The sequence below is a fragment of the Callionymus lyra genome, chromosome 18, assembly GCF_982586985.1.
Source record: "Callionymus lyra chromosome 18, fCalLyr1.hap1.1, whole genome shotgun sequence".
NCBI lineage: Eukaryota > Metazoa > Chordata > Actinopteri > Syngnathiformes > Callionymidae > Callionymus > Callionymus lyra.
In genome coordinates, this window is record NC_141835.1 from 7399593 (window position 1) to 7414970 (window position 15378).

Below are 15378 nucleotides of genomic sequence, written 5' to 3' on the forward strand. Positions count from 1 at the left end.
CACGTAAAGGAGACCAGAACCAGTCCAGCCGAGTCTTATAGCTCAGCTCGTATCGAACAATCGGTCCAAGCCAGAAGCGAAAGTCCGGTCCTGATGCTACTTCCCTCCCTTCACTCGTGAACAAACTTGGAAACTCGGAGATATTTAAACAACTGGTTTTTAAACTTTTGTAAAATCAACATTCAGTTGCAAGTATTTAAACACGTAATATAGGTTCGACTACAAAATTAGATCATATATAAAGATGATCAAAAAATATCACTGCACATAAATAACAATATTCAATGATGTATAATATGTATACAACTATATATATATATATATATATATATATATATATATATATATATATATATATATATATATATATGAATATAAAATATGAAGTGAAATGGTGGACGCTGATCTGCTATGATTGTTGTTTTATATATATATATATATGTATATACATACATACATGCATACATACATACATACATAGGTGATGTAGATAAGGCATAATGTGTGTGTGGGGCGAGAGAAATAAAAATGATATTCAAACGTCTATTTACGCCACACCATATTATTTATTGTGTTGAAAATAATCTTTCAGATCACGTTATTAAACATTTCACTTGGATGCGTTTGACCGAGTGTGTGTGTGTGTGTGTGTGTGGCCACGCCCCCTTTCGCACGCACGCTTCCGTCTCCCCACTGTTTATCGATGTAAACAGTTGTCTAGAAAATATTTGTGTTAATGTGAGCAGAACGCGCATGCTCTGCTCGCGATCATCTTTGGTTAGATGGGTGAGGAGGTGTGTGTGTGTGTGTGTGTTCGTGCACGCCACTCACTTCGTAGGCGTGCGAAGATAAAACCATACATCTGTAACAAATGAATTTCTAAAAAATATAATTATTTAAATATATATATATACACACACCGGGCGTATAAATCTTGCATATTTCAAACATAACACTCCTAGTGACGTGACAGCTCATTTAATTCCATCGTGCGCGTCAATATTTCACGTTTACATGAATTAATTTAGAAGAAAAATGATTTAAATAAATGTAATAAAACTAGATATTTCTTTCAAATATTTTTTAACTTGACTAAAGCATGTCGATCTTTGTTGAGCGCTTCAATCTCCAGTTAGTTCAGGTCCATTTCCTCGTGCGTGTGTGTGTGTGTGTAAGTGTCTGCGCGTGTTTGTGTGTGAGCGAGTGTGTGTGTGTTTCTTTTCCAGCCCCTCGATTGGCTGCGGGCTCGGAGGACGTCTTAATATTTAATAGTTGGGTTCCTCTGGTTGGTGGAGGACGGGGAGGTTCGGCCAATGTTTGTCGTCGCCGCTGCGGTCTCGGTTCGCTAATTAATTGCTGCTATCTGTCTCCTATCGATGTGTGTGTGCGTGTGTGTTGTGTGTGTGTGTGTGTTTCCTCTTTTCTCCCCCAAACCGAACATGAAATAGTTTGTTGGGCCATACTTTCTTTCTTCCCGTCTGTCCCCCCCTTCCTTTCCTTTCCTTCCTTCCTTCCTCTTCCTCTCCCCGTCTGTTCGCTCCGGCAAGAGTTCGGAACCAGACCGAGACCCAGCTGAGTTCGGCCCCGTCGCAGCCTCGGTGATGTTGGACATGGGAGAGCGCAAAGAGGTGAAAATGATCCCCAAATCCTCCTTCACCATCAACAGCCTGGTGCCGGAGGCCGTGCAGAGCGACAACCAGAACCACCACCACCAACACCACCTGCACGTCCAGCACCGAGCCGCCGCCGCCGGCACCGGCACCGACGACGCCGAGCAGAAAGTTCCAGCTGCGGTCGCGCCGCAGGAGAGCAAAGCGGAACCGAAGAGCGAGGAGATCAGCCCGGATGAGAAGGGCGACGAGAAGAAGGACCCGAAGGACCCGGACGGAACCAAGGACGATAAGAAGAGCGGGAAGTTCGAGAAGCCTCCGTTCAGCTACAACGCGCTCATCATGATGGCGATCCGGCAGAGTCCGGAGAAGAGACTGACCCTGAACGGGATCTACGAGTTCATCATGAAGAACTTCCCGTACTACCGGGAGAACAAGCAGGGCTGGCAGAACTCCATCCGCCACAACCTGAGCCTCAACAAGTGCTTCGTTAAGGTCCCGCGGCACTACGACGACCCGGGCAAGGGCAACTACTGGATGCTGGACCCGAGCAGCGACGACGTCTTCATCGGCGGCACCACCGGGAAGCTGCGGCGGCGCTCCACCACGTCCCGGGCCAAGCTCGCCTTCAAGCGGGGCGCGCGGCTCACCTCGGGACTCACCTTCATGGACCGGGCCGGCTCCCTCTACTGGCCCATGTCGCCCTTCCTGTCGCTGCATCACCCGCGGGCCGGAGCCGCCATGGGCTACAACGGGACCTCCGCGGGCTACCCGGGCCACCCCATGTCCTACAGCACCATGCTGACCCAGAACATGGCCTCCAACCACTCGTCGTTCCCGACCTCCAACGGCCTCAGCATGGACCGGCTGGTGGGCTCGGACCTGCCGTACGCCACGCACCACCTGACGGCGGCGGCCCTGGCGGCCTCGGCGGTGCCCTGCGGGCTCTCGGTGCCCTGCTCCGGGGCCACCTACTCCCTCAACCCGTGCTCCGTCAACCTGCTGGCGGGTCAGACCAGCTACTTCTTCCCGCACGTCCCGCACCCGTCCATGAGCGCGCAGGGCGGCGGCGCGCTCCAGAGCCGCGCCTCGTCCTCCAGCTCCCCGCAGGCGCCCGGAGCCTGCGACGCCCTGCGGCCGCCGCTCGGAGCCGCGCTGCCCGCCTTCTCCTCGGGACTGTCCGGAGGCCTCAGTGACTACTTCACGCACCAGAACCAGAGCTCCGGCTCGAACCCGCTGATACACTAACGCCCGGTGCCGAACTGACCCGGTCTGGACTGTAGAACATGTGATAAAGTAGAACCAGGAGAGTTAAAAACAAGAGAAGCGCCGTCCAGGTATTTTTTAATATTATTATTATTATTTCATGGCAGTTTTGTTTGTAAATAGAGTGTCTGTACAGATGGTTTTATTTCTGTTGTTGTTGTTGTTGCAGGAGCGTGACGTCACTTCATGTGTATTTAAATAGTTTGGTCTGATTTTTTGAGATTAAAAGAGAAGGTGTGTGTGTGTGTGTGTGTGTGTGCAGTATTAAACTGACTCGATTTACCTTGAACACACACGTGACGCCATTTTATCATTCAACACGTTCAATCGACCAAAGACTTTTAGGAGATTTCAGTATTCTGAGTGTGTGTGAGGGAGAGAGAGAGAGAGAGAGAAAGGGAGAGTGTGTGTTCGTGAGTGTGTATGACAGTGTGTGTGTGTGTGTGTGTTACCGATAGAGAACACGCAGAAAATGTCTATTAACAGATCCCGCTGTTCTCCATCGTCGCTCTGGAATGTTCTGGAGGTTTCTGCCTTAAAGTCGCTAAAAAAAAGAGAAACTTCGCCTCGTTGTTTTCTTCAGTTGTTTGTAAACAAAAGCTGCGTCACACCTGCTGTCGTTTTGATTTGTAGACCTGTTTGTTTTAGAATGTAAAACACCTGAATGTCTCTGTCGTCGAGCTCGTGACTCTCGTGCTTCTGTTCTCGTGCTCAAAAGTTTAAAAGAGGAAATGTTTTAATGATAAAATAAAAAGAGTAGGTTACGTTTATCTGTGACGTCATCTTCTGTCTTTCTTTTCATGTGTAAATAATAAATGTTTCTGATTTTCCCGATGGTTCCCGCCAATTTCTGGCCTTTTTAATTCTCTTGAGTGACAAAAGTGATCTTTGAATTAAATGTATTATTATTATCTGTGAGCGACAACATTCGTGATGCGTTCAAGAACAGTGCGGGATCTCTAGACAATTTAATTCGCATAACTTTTAACGTCAAACTACACGGAGGCCGTGTTGCGTGTAATATATTTTTTCTTATCAATAATTCATGTATTATTTAACCGAATATTTCGTTAAATAAATAAATATATTTTTAACACTAGAAAAAAACATTCATTTAAAAATCTAGTTTTTAATTTTATTGGTTTATTTTATTTATTTAATTGAATTGAATTTTTTTTTTTACACTCTTTTATTTTACTACTTTAAACATAGGATCTTGTTGACTTTTTTAACGATCGATCAAGACCAAACACGTTTACACGTCATCTGTAAATTAATTTCTAACGAAAACCGCACCTGACCCTGAACTATGGAACCTCCTCACTTTCTCTCACCGGAACTCATTCATAAAAACACATTGACTGAATATTTGTTTTCGGTTTATTTTCTAGATTTTCTTTGATTTTTTTAAGGTCTGCAAAAAACGTTAAACATGAATTTAAATATGTGAGTTTTGCCCGTCTTTTAAATCCGGTTGTTGGTGGATATTTCACGGTTCTGGTTTTGGTTCATGATGGCTATGGTTTAATCTACGAATGGATTTTGGGTCCACGCTTTGCTACTGGTTGACTGCCGCCGGTGATTATAGTTATGGTTATTTATTTTTAATAATAAAAAAACGTTTTTAATTTTTTATCTCAAATCGATTTAGTTCTTATTATAAACAAGACAAAACAATATTTTTGATTTCGTTATGTTTTTTTTTAACTGTGATAAATAGTTCTGGATCATAATTTTTTTAATTCACTTGAAAACCAACCGGTCATCTATATTTTGAATTTTAAAATTGTTCGGCTCGAAGCTGCTTCTTGGTTTTGAGTTTTCTACTCAGTTCTACTCGTTTTTTTCGTTATTTTTTAAATGAACTTTTAAATATTGGGAGCACGTTCGTATTCGTTTAAATATTTTCAGAACAAAAATTATTTAATCAAAGTATTTAAATTAAAAAGAAACCAGAATTTGACATTTTGGGTTTCTTTCCTATAGTTAAGAAATGTCTCAATGTATTTAAGTAAGTAAGTAAGTAATGGTTATTTCTAAAACGCCTTTCTAGACCAGGGTCACAAAGCGCTTTAACAATCAAATAAAATACACAGTTAAAACTATATACAATAAAAGGCCAAGACACATAAGACAAACACAGGAATCTCATGTATTGTGTCCCTTTACATCATCGATCCCACAGTCGAATAAAATCACTAGACCCGTCTAAAATATTAATAATTTGAAAAAGAAAATACGAAAAGACCCCATTGTTCTTTTTGTTAAAATAATGAATTTTTACGCTATTTTTTCTTACGAAATTAAAAAATATATATTCATTTTTATTTTGGAAAACAAACCTCCAAAACAACGTTTCTTTTGCTTGGCATAAAAATATATTTACTGTTATAATTTGCATTGCATTTATTTAATTTAAGGAAAAAGAATAAAATATATTTTAACCGTCAACAACGATGTATTGCGTTTTAAACAACGACATTGACGGTCCATTATTCTGAGGGCCCGCTAGACGACACACGACAGCACTAAACGAACCGTGAAAACGACCGTTTAAACAAAGATCATTCATTTTGGTTGAGTGTTTTGTTCGTTTTTTGTATTTTTTTTACGGCAACTTTAATCCAAAAAACAAGTCAAATTACATCATATTGGTCAGTTTACGAAATTATTATCGGATGGCCGTTTTCTTCGAATTATTGACGTTATTTCATCGTGGCAGTGAAAATCCCCCTAGATACCGCCATCGAACGGAAATGTAGGTTAGGCACCAGTGACGTCAGATTGCAGAAAAAAATATTTAATGATAAAATCACTCGAACACCAAAATAAGTACTGATGCGTTCAGGGACGTGCGGTGAGGTGGTGAGTTCGGGGCCCCGGAGGCATGCGTTGTTCCTGTTAGCACCGGCAGATATGTGATGCATTCAGGGACCAGCAGTATCAATGTTCGGCGCCCGCAGCGTTTTGTATCCGCGAGTGTTGCGTTCAGGGACCGGCAGGATCAGTGAGTGTTGCGTTCAGGGACGGGGCAGAATTAGTGAGTGTTGCATTCAGGGACATGCAGCAGCGAGAAAGGAAATCTTTCATCAGTAATTTGTTTCGTTTCATCCCAGAACGTCGCAGTGAAATTTGAGAAGCTGCGAACAAAGAAAGTGAACCTGAACCGGCGATTTTATCAAAGTCCAGTTAACCCGGTTGACAAGGGGGAGTGGAGGGGACAGTGTTGGCAAGTCACCTTCCAAAAGTAATGCAATAGGTGTAAAGCATTGCTTGATGCTGTAGACATTGCAAAAATAAAACCGGTTAAATGAGATTCTTCATATTTTTCAGTGACGCGGGTTCCAGTTTAAACCTGAAAGTAAGACGTGTGTTTTTCTTCTATAAACTTGAAACTTGAACTAAGCTACATTGAACCCAAAAATAGCTATTAATTATAAATGAGTGTCAAACATATGTTGTTGTTTTCCACACAACACTGAAAAAGTGACACAGTGAATGTTTGAAATGTGTAAAATAAAACTGAAACTACGTAACTTAATCTTGTTTGAGCCACAGATCAGATAAATGTAGGAACTATTTTCACTCGACTGTGAAGATGCAGAATAAAAATACATTACGAATAAAACAGTTTAACAGGATGAAAATGGATAATTAGTTCCTGTGTATCCATAAATTTAAAAAAGAATACTGACATTATTCCAAGAGTTATTATGTAATTAAGGAAAGTACATAGTTACACATCAAAAACAGTATCATTACGATGTAATTAAATATTTATTACAAGTAATAAGTTGTAGTATATAGTAACTTACCTCACACTGGAGGGGGGGACAGCAGTTCCACAGCCAAACTAGGACTTGTCCATGAACAAAGAAAGTTCTGGTTAGCAGGTTCTGGTTAGCATGCCTTCCTCCGTTCATGATTTTTCCCTCAGATGGAAATGAACGAAGAAAAACCAAAGATAACCCAACGTTAAGAAACTATTTTACCAACTAATCTCACATGTTTACGTGCGGCGTTCCTCAGGGCTGGGCTCTGGGCCCATCTTCAAAGTCATTAAATGTCGATGTTCGCGTTCTTCTTCCGGGAAGATAAAGGCCGGTGGAGCGCCGGGTCAAGGAGCCGCCGGAAGGATCAAACACAACTGATCAAAAGGACAGACGAGCGGAAATGTTGGTGGTTCGCTGATCAGAGGTCACGGCCGGGTCAAAAGGCCGCTGCACTGGCTTTGCCACTGGGTTTTTTTTCCGGGGGAAGAAGCCTTTTGCCAGACTTGGTCCTGGAGGAACGTCGGGTCACTGCCGAGAGAACAGAGGGATTCAGGAAACTTTTATTCCCAAAGTCAAATTTCATTTAATAAACAAGAGACATTTCATGCCAGACGGGAAATGATCACGACCAGAGATGACACGTATGAAACAAACAAACATTCAGAAGCTCATCAAACAAACATTTGTCTTAAGTTTGTCACATTTTTTATGGAGTTTTTTTCAATATAATTCTAAACATACACAATATACAAACATAAAATACCCCCTACTACATGTCCTCCTAATTGTTAGTTGTATACTCTTGCAGGTAGAAAATTAAAACATGTACAGTATTTCTATATATATATAAAAGGTATTAGGAGGTGATAAAAAAGAAAAAAAAAAGTAACATGGGATCAAACAAAAATATAAATAATAAGATTAGCAAAGATAATAAATAAATAAATAAATAGTGAACAAAATGTTTATCCATCTGGTCTTTCAGATGACATTGCTTTGGTGTGTGTTTAAATGCAGGCGTTTACTAATAAATTACGAAAATCAAAGTTAAACTTAATGCTCGGTGAATCATTTGATTAGATGAAGAAAAAAACAACGCATAAGCACATATTTAAACAATATCAACACAATAACAACAACACAAAACATAAAGCATAGGTAAAACAACACTTCGTGAACGCACTTAGACTAAATAAAAGATGTATATATAGTTTAAGGCGGCAGAGTCAAACAATTTTAAATAATTCAGATTAAACATGTCATCAATGAAAAAAAACACACAAATATTAAAAAATGATGACTTTCGTTCTACTGGAGGCTGATATAATCCAAGAGTGTGTCCTGTTTCGTGAGAACGTGGACTACTAAACTTAACGCTAAAATGTGCTAGCACAAGTATGACACTGACCACACGTGTGGTCATCATCATCATCATTGCGTCATCAACACAAATGTCACTATGGCAACGAGTGCCGCTGCCAATCAAGACACCAGCGGCCATTGTGGAAGGGGGGCGTGGCCAGAGTAGTCACGTGATTGACATGTGCTGCAAAATCAGAGATGAACTTGCACTTTTAAAGTTTGTAACGGACGTCAGGGTCCGTGTTTGTCACCGGTTCGGCGGGAGCGGTGGTGGTGGGTTTAACCAGCGGGGGGGCGGGTCCATGTGAACGAGCCAGGAAACGCTCGACGGCTCGTTAATAATCGCTGTAATGAGTCAAAGCCGGCGGCTCGGCCTGTCGGGTTAAACAAACTTCGCTAATCCGATTGTCAAAGTGCAAAGTGGTGTCGCTTCAATCTGACCCCCCCAACACGACGAGCCCCCCTTTCCCGTCCCGGGTCAGCCTTCACCAATTAAGACGCACTCATGTTTTCTTAAACCCGTCGTGATCTTTGCTTCGGCCGCTCACTGGAAAATCGTGCCGCGACGCTGGGTCACCTCTAGGTGGAGTCGATACCGTAAGCATCTTCACGAGGTCGCACCCAAGAGTATTGTGGGTAATCATGTGGTCATCTCCCTAATTATGACTTTCATCTGATTGCCCTGAGACAGAAAACTTTAAGTGAACTGACACAATAAACCCAAACATGGAAGGAGGATCCTGTCACTATAAATGTGATCCATCAATCATCAAAGTGATCCATCAATAATCAATATGATCCATCAATCAACAATGTGATCCATCAATCATCAAAGTGATCCATCAATAATAAATATGATCCATCAAATATCAAAGTGATCCATCAATCATCAAAGTGATCCATCAATAATCAATATGATCCATCAAATATCAAAGTGATCCATCAATCATCAAAGTGATCCATCAGTCATCAACGTGATCCATGAATCATCAATGTGATGCATCAATCAGCAAAGTGATCCATCAATCACCAAAGTGATCCATGAATCATCAATGTGATGCATCAATCATCAAAGTGATCCATCAATCATCAAAGTGATCCATCAGTCATCAACGTGATCCATGAATCATCAATGTGATCCATCAATCACCAAAGTGATCCATGAATCATCAATGTGATGCATCAATCATCAAAGTTATCCATCAATCATCAATGTGATCCATCAATCAGCAAAGTGATCCATCAGTCATCAACGTGATCCATCAATCATCAATGTGAATCCATGAATCAGCAAAGTGACCCATCAATAATCAATATGATCCATCAAATATCAAAGTGATCCATCAATCATTAAAGTGATCCATCAATCATCAATGTGATCCATCAGTCATCAACTTGATCCATCAATCATCAATGTGAATCCATGAATCATCAAAGTGATCCATGAATCATCAAAGTGATCCATGAATCATCAAAGTGATCCATGAATCATCAAAGTGATCCATCAAATATCAAAGTGATCCATGAATCATCAAAGTGATCCATCAATCATCAATGTGATCCATCAAATATCAAAGTGACACATGAATCATCAATTTGTTTCATCAATCACCAATGTGATCCACCAATCATCAATGTGATCCATCAAATATCAAAGTGATCCATGAATCATCAAAGTGATCCATCAATCATCAATGTGATCCATCAAATATCAAAGTGATCCATGAATCATCATAGTGATCCACCAATCATCAATGTGATCCATCAAATATCAAAGTGATCCTTGAATCATCAAAGTGATCCATCAATCATCAATGTGATCCATCAAAGTGATCCATGAATCATCAAAGTGATCCACCAATCATCAATGTGATCCATCAAATATCAAAGTGATCCATCAATCATCAATGTGATCCATCAAATATCAAAGTGATCCATGAATCATCAAAGTGACCCATGAATCATCAATGTGATCCATCAATGTGATCCATAAATCATCAATGTGATCCATCAATCATCAATGTGATCCATGAATCATCAATGTGATCCATCAATCATCAATGTGATCCATGAATCAGCAAAGTGATCCATCAATCATCAATGTGAGCCATGAATCGGCAAAATGATCCATGAATCATCAAAGTGATCCATGAATCATCAACGTGATCCATCAATCATCAAAGTGATCCATCAATCATCAATGTGATCCATCAGTCATCAATGTGATCCATCAGTCATCAATGTGATCCATCAGTCATCAATGTGATCCATCAATCATCAATGTGATCCATCAGTCATCAATGTAATCCATCAATCATCAATGTGATCCATCAATTTGTTCCATCAATCATCAATGTGATCCATCAGTCATCAATGTGATCCATCAATCATCAATGTGATCCATCAATCATCAATGTGATCCATCAGTCATCAATGTAATCCATCAATCATCAATGTGATCCATCAATTTGTTCCATCAATCATCAATGTGATCCATCAGACATCAATGTCAGCCTTAAATGATCAAAAATCATTCTTTCTTTAAACAGAGTGTCATTTGATTGACAGGTGTAGAGGATTTCTAGTCTGGGATCTGACCCTCTGGACCGAAGCTAACAGTCATCATCGTACGAGTGCTAAGAGAGCCGACAGTAGCTCTACCTCAGCATCACCTCATCACACTCTGACAGGGGAATGTCTCTGGTCCGGTGCAGAAGTGGAGCGCTCAGGTCACATGATCACAGCGTCATGTGGCCCGGCGTGTTTACATCTGCTCGCTTGTTCTGGTTCTTATCGGACCCACGTCCCCTTTAGGGATCATCACACCTCTACCTTCACTGGTTCATGACAGATTTCCTCCCCTCCCTCCTCCCCCCTCCTCCCCCGTCCGTCAGCCTCCTCCGAGGCGACAGCGAGTCTCCTCGCCGTAAGCCGATCCGGCTCAGAGAGAGCGCGCAGCAGAGCAGTGGAGGATTCCTGATATGGATCTACCTGAGCAGCCCAACAAAGCCTCACCTGTTTTCATCACCCGCCCTCCCCTCGCCCTCCTCCCCCTCATCTCGGGCACTTTGTCAGTTTGTGTATTTACTGGATTTGTTTCCGTCAGAGGGATTGTGGACCCTTTGATACCTGGTAGCGGTCATTGACCCCCCCCCCCCCCGCCAGCTACCTCCTTCCACCCACACACACACACACACACACACGCTCCCCACCGGAACACCCCCCCCCGCCTCACCCCTCACTCCCACATTGGGCCCCCGGGCTGAGGCCCCCGAACTGATAGTGGCTTCTCAGTAGCAGAGTTTCCAATATCAGTTAACGTGAAATACAACTAATTAGTCCATTATGAGAACATACACACACTAACACACACACATGCACATACACACTCACACACATATTCATGCGAACATATACGCACAGATTCATACACACACAGACTCACACGTACTCATTCAAATGTACAGACTAATGTACTTATTCATGCAAAAGGCACAAACGGATTCATAAACACAAAGGCTTACACACACTCTCGTGCACAGATTCATGCAAACGCACACACAGATTCAAACACAAAGAGACTCACACACTCTCATTCAAATGTACAGACTTACACACTTATTCATGCAAAAGCACAAAGAGATTCTTATAGACACAAGCTTACACACACACTTGCACAGACTCATGCAAACACACAATCACGGGCATATTCTTGTAAACAAATGCACATATTTAAACACACACAGACTCACACACACTCATGCAAGCACACACAGTCACATTCATTCTAACACATACTCACACACACACGAGACTACAAACTTGCTCACAAATTGACACACAAATAAAACTCAAGACACAAAACACATGCTCAAATGCATATACACTGATGCATGCACACATACATACAAACACACACTCTTACACATACACATTCGTGCATACACACACTATCATGCACATGTTCATGGAAACAAGCACACAGACTCACACACGGTCATGCAAATACGCACCCTCTCATGCACATATTCCTTTAAACACAGTTACACACACGCACACATTCATTTGATCACACATACAATTCATGCACACACAGACTCACACAACACATACAAAACATGCACACACTCAAACACACACGCAATGACCTATGCATTCATACGTACAAACTTGTACACAAAGATTCCCATGTACACTTGTTACCAAACACACACACACACACAGATCTGGTTACAGTAACACACATACATTAACATACTTAGAGACACACACTTAGACGCACACATTCATGCAAAACTACGCACATATTCATACACATATATCATAAACTTGCTCACACATAAACAAAATAAAGACACATAAATACACACACACAATCATACAAACACACACTGACACATACATACATACACATTAATATACATTCATACACACACACACCCAGGAACTCAAATACACACAAAACACACACGCATACACACAAAGACTCCGACAACCGTACACACACACTACCCCACACACAGATATCACACACGCACTTGCGTGCACACACAAATACACACTCAAGTTACTAAATGGTTTTTAATTATTTATCAGTGTTTGTGTGTGTGGGATTCTGTTGGCTGATTCCACATCAGAATTGTTTCCAAAACACACACACACAGACACACACACACACACTCACTCCTGCACAGACACAGGTGAAGCAGAGGTCACAGGTGAGTTCATTATTCATGAGATAAACAGCTGACTTGTCGCAGGAGGAAAACAAACACTTGACCGGCAAATAAACAAACAACCGGAGGTCGTATTAAAACAACAATGTACAACGGTACAACGTTAGCCTGTCGAGCGACGCGTCAGCTGACAGGAAGTGGACCGATGACGCGGCGAGAGCGACAGGAAGTGGACCGACGACGCGGCGAGAGCGACAGGAAGTGGACCGACGACACGGCGAGAGCGACAGGAAGTGGACCGACGACGCGGCGAGAGCGACAGGAAGTGGACCGACGACACGGCGAGAGCGACAGGAAGTGGACCGATGACGCGGCGAGAGCGACAGGAAGTGGACCGACGACGCGGCGAGAGCGACAGGAAGTGGACCGACGACACGGCGAGAGTGACAGGAAGTGGACCGACGACACGGCGAGAGCGACAGGAAGTGGACTGACAACACTGTGAGAGAGACAGGAAGTGGACCGACGACACGGCGAGAGCAACAGGAAGTCGACCGACGACGCGGCGAGAGCGACAGGAAGTGGACCGACGACACGGTGAGAGCGACAGGAAGTGGACCGACTACACGGTGAGAGCGACAGGAAGTGGACCGATGACACGACGAGAGCGACAGGGAGTGGACCGACGACGCGGCGAGAGCGACAGGAAGTGGACCGACGACACGGCGAGAGCGACAGGAAGTGGACTGACAACACGGTGAGAGCGACAGGAAGTGGACCGACGACACGGCGAGAGCGACAGGAAGTGGACCGACGACACCGCGAGAGCGACAGGAAGTGGACCGACGACGCGGCGAGAGCGACAGGAAGTGGAACGACAACACGGCGAGAGCGACAGGAATTGGACCGACGACCCGGCGAGAGCGACAGGAAGTGGACCGACGACACGGCGAGAGCGACAGGGAGTGGACCGACGACGCGGCGAGAGCGACAGGAAGTGGACCGACGGCGCGCCGAGAGCGACAGGAAGTGGACCGACGACACTGCGAGAGCGACAGGAAGTGGACCGACGACGCGGCGAGAGCGACAGGAAGTGGACCGACGACGCGGCGAGAGCGACAGGAAGTGGACCGACGACGCGGCGAGAGAGACAGGAAGTGGACCAACGACACGGCGAGAGCGACAGGAAGTGGACCGACGACGCGGCGAGAGCGACAGGAAGTGGACCGACGACGCGGCGAGAGCGACAGGAAGTGGACCGACGACGCGGCGAGAGCGACAGGAAGTGGACTGACAACACGGTGAGAGCGACAGGAAGTGGACCGACGACACGGCGAGAGCGACAGGAAGTGGACCGACGACACCGCGAGAGCGACAGGAAGTGGACCGACGACGCGGCGAGAGCGACAGGAAGTGGACCGACGACGCGGCGAGAGCGACAGGAAGTGGACCGACGACGCGGCGAGAGCGACAGGAAGTGGACCGACGACACGGCGAGAGCGACAGGAAGTGGACCGACGACGCGGCAAGAGCGACAGGAAGTGGACCGACGACACGGTGAGAGCGACAGGAAGTGGACCGACGACGCGGCGAGAGCGACAGGAAGTGGACCGACGACGCGGCGAGAGCGACAGGAAGTGCCGTCGTGGCATCAATCCAGTCAATCAGAAAAGGATTCTCTGCGTCTGTTTAACTTCTAACATCAGCGTGTTTACCCACAAACGCGGGGACAAGACGCCGCCGCAGATTCATCATTGTCTTCACACACACACACACACACACACACACACACTCTCACACTCACACGCTGAGTATTTACCTCAGTAATCAGAGACCATGCAAGTGTTTGTCTTTACGTCGTCGTGAGGTGCGATGTCATTTACATTTGCGCACACAAACACACAAATGCGCGGACACACGCAAACCCTCAAATCCTGTCTCATAGTGAGCGTGTGTGTGTGACACATCTTTTTTTGGGGGGGGAGTCTGTTCCATAAGCAGTGTGTGTGTGAGTGTGTGTGTGTGTGTTAATCAGTGTCAGACAAGCATCAGGGCAGGTGGTGTTGTCTTTACATCTGAGTCCCAGCTGTACCTGCTCTAACTAATCACTGTGTGTGTGTGTGTGTGTGTGTGCGAGTGTCTTGGGATGTGGTTGATGATCCTCTCCTCTGGGGGCTGTGGTGAGGTTCCTGCCCCTCCGCCGCCCCCCCACTCCAGTCACACCTCCGCACCCTCGTCCTTCGCCGCCATATATCTTGCCACTGTTGTTTGTAAGAGTGTGTGAATTTTCACACGGCGCAATTTCCCCGCAGAGCTCATCCTTTTTTCTCTATCTAACCCTCATCCCTCGCTCTTTTTTCCCATGATGCTCTGGGAAAACCCAGACTCTGTGTTGTACATCTGTTTAGACAACATGTTTTTTTTTGTTGCACTAAGAAATAGATTTGCGTGTGTGTGTGTGTGTGTGTGTGTGTGTGTGTGTGTGTGTGTGTGTGTGTGGGACTTGGTTTTAACATTTCAGTTTTTCTTTGTCTGGATCCAAATTTGGACCCAAAAATTCAAGTTTTGAATCATGTGAAGTTATTTATCTTCAGAGAACTCATGCATCCAAAAGGATTAATTTCCAATGTGAAGTTACAATGAAGAAAAAAAACTTGACATCCCATAATTATTTCGCTGCATCAGACCCAG

The 15378-nt window shown here is 44.2% G+C and overlaps 1 protein-coding gene across 1 annotated transcript; it reads left to right on the top strand.

Annotated features, from left to right (window-relative positions):
- Positions 1-1231: 1231 nt before the first annotated feature.
- On the top strand, positions 1232-3646 carry foxg1a (forkhead box G1a). The gene has a single exon (XM_087780294.1). The coding sequence runs from the start codon at positions 1602-1604 to the stop codon at positions 2856-2858; it is 1257 nt and encodes a 418-aa protein (XP_087636420.1). The 5' UTR covers positions 1232-1601; the 3' UTR covers positions 2859-3646.
- Positions 3647-15378: the final 11732 nt, after the last annotated feature.

What these genes read in the sequence shown, in the direction of transcription:
- foxg1a (XM_087780294.1), top strand. Translation starts at nt 1,602, where the DNA reads ATGTTGGACATGGGAGAGCGCAAAGAGGTGAAAATGATCCCCAAATCC.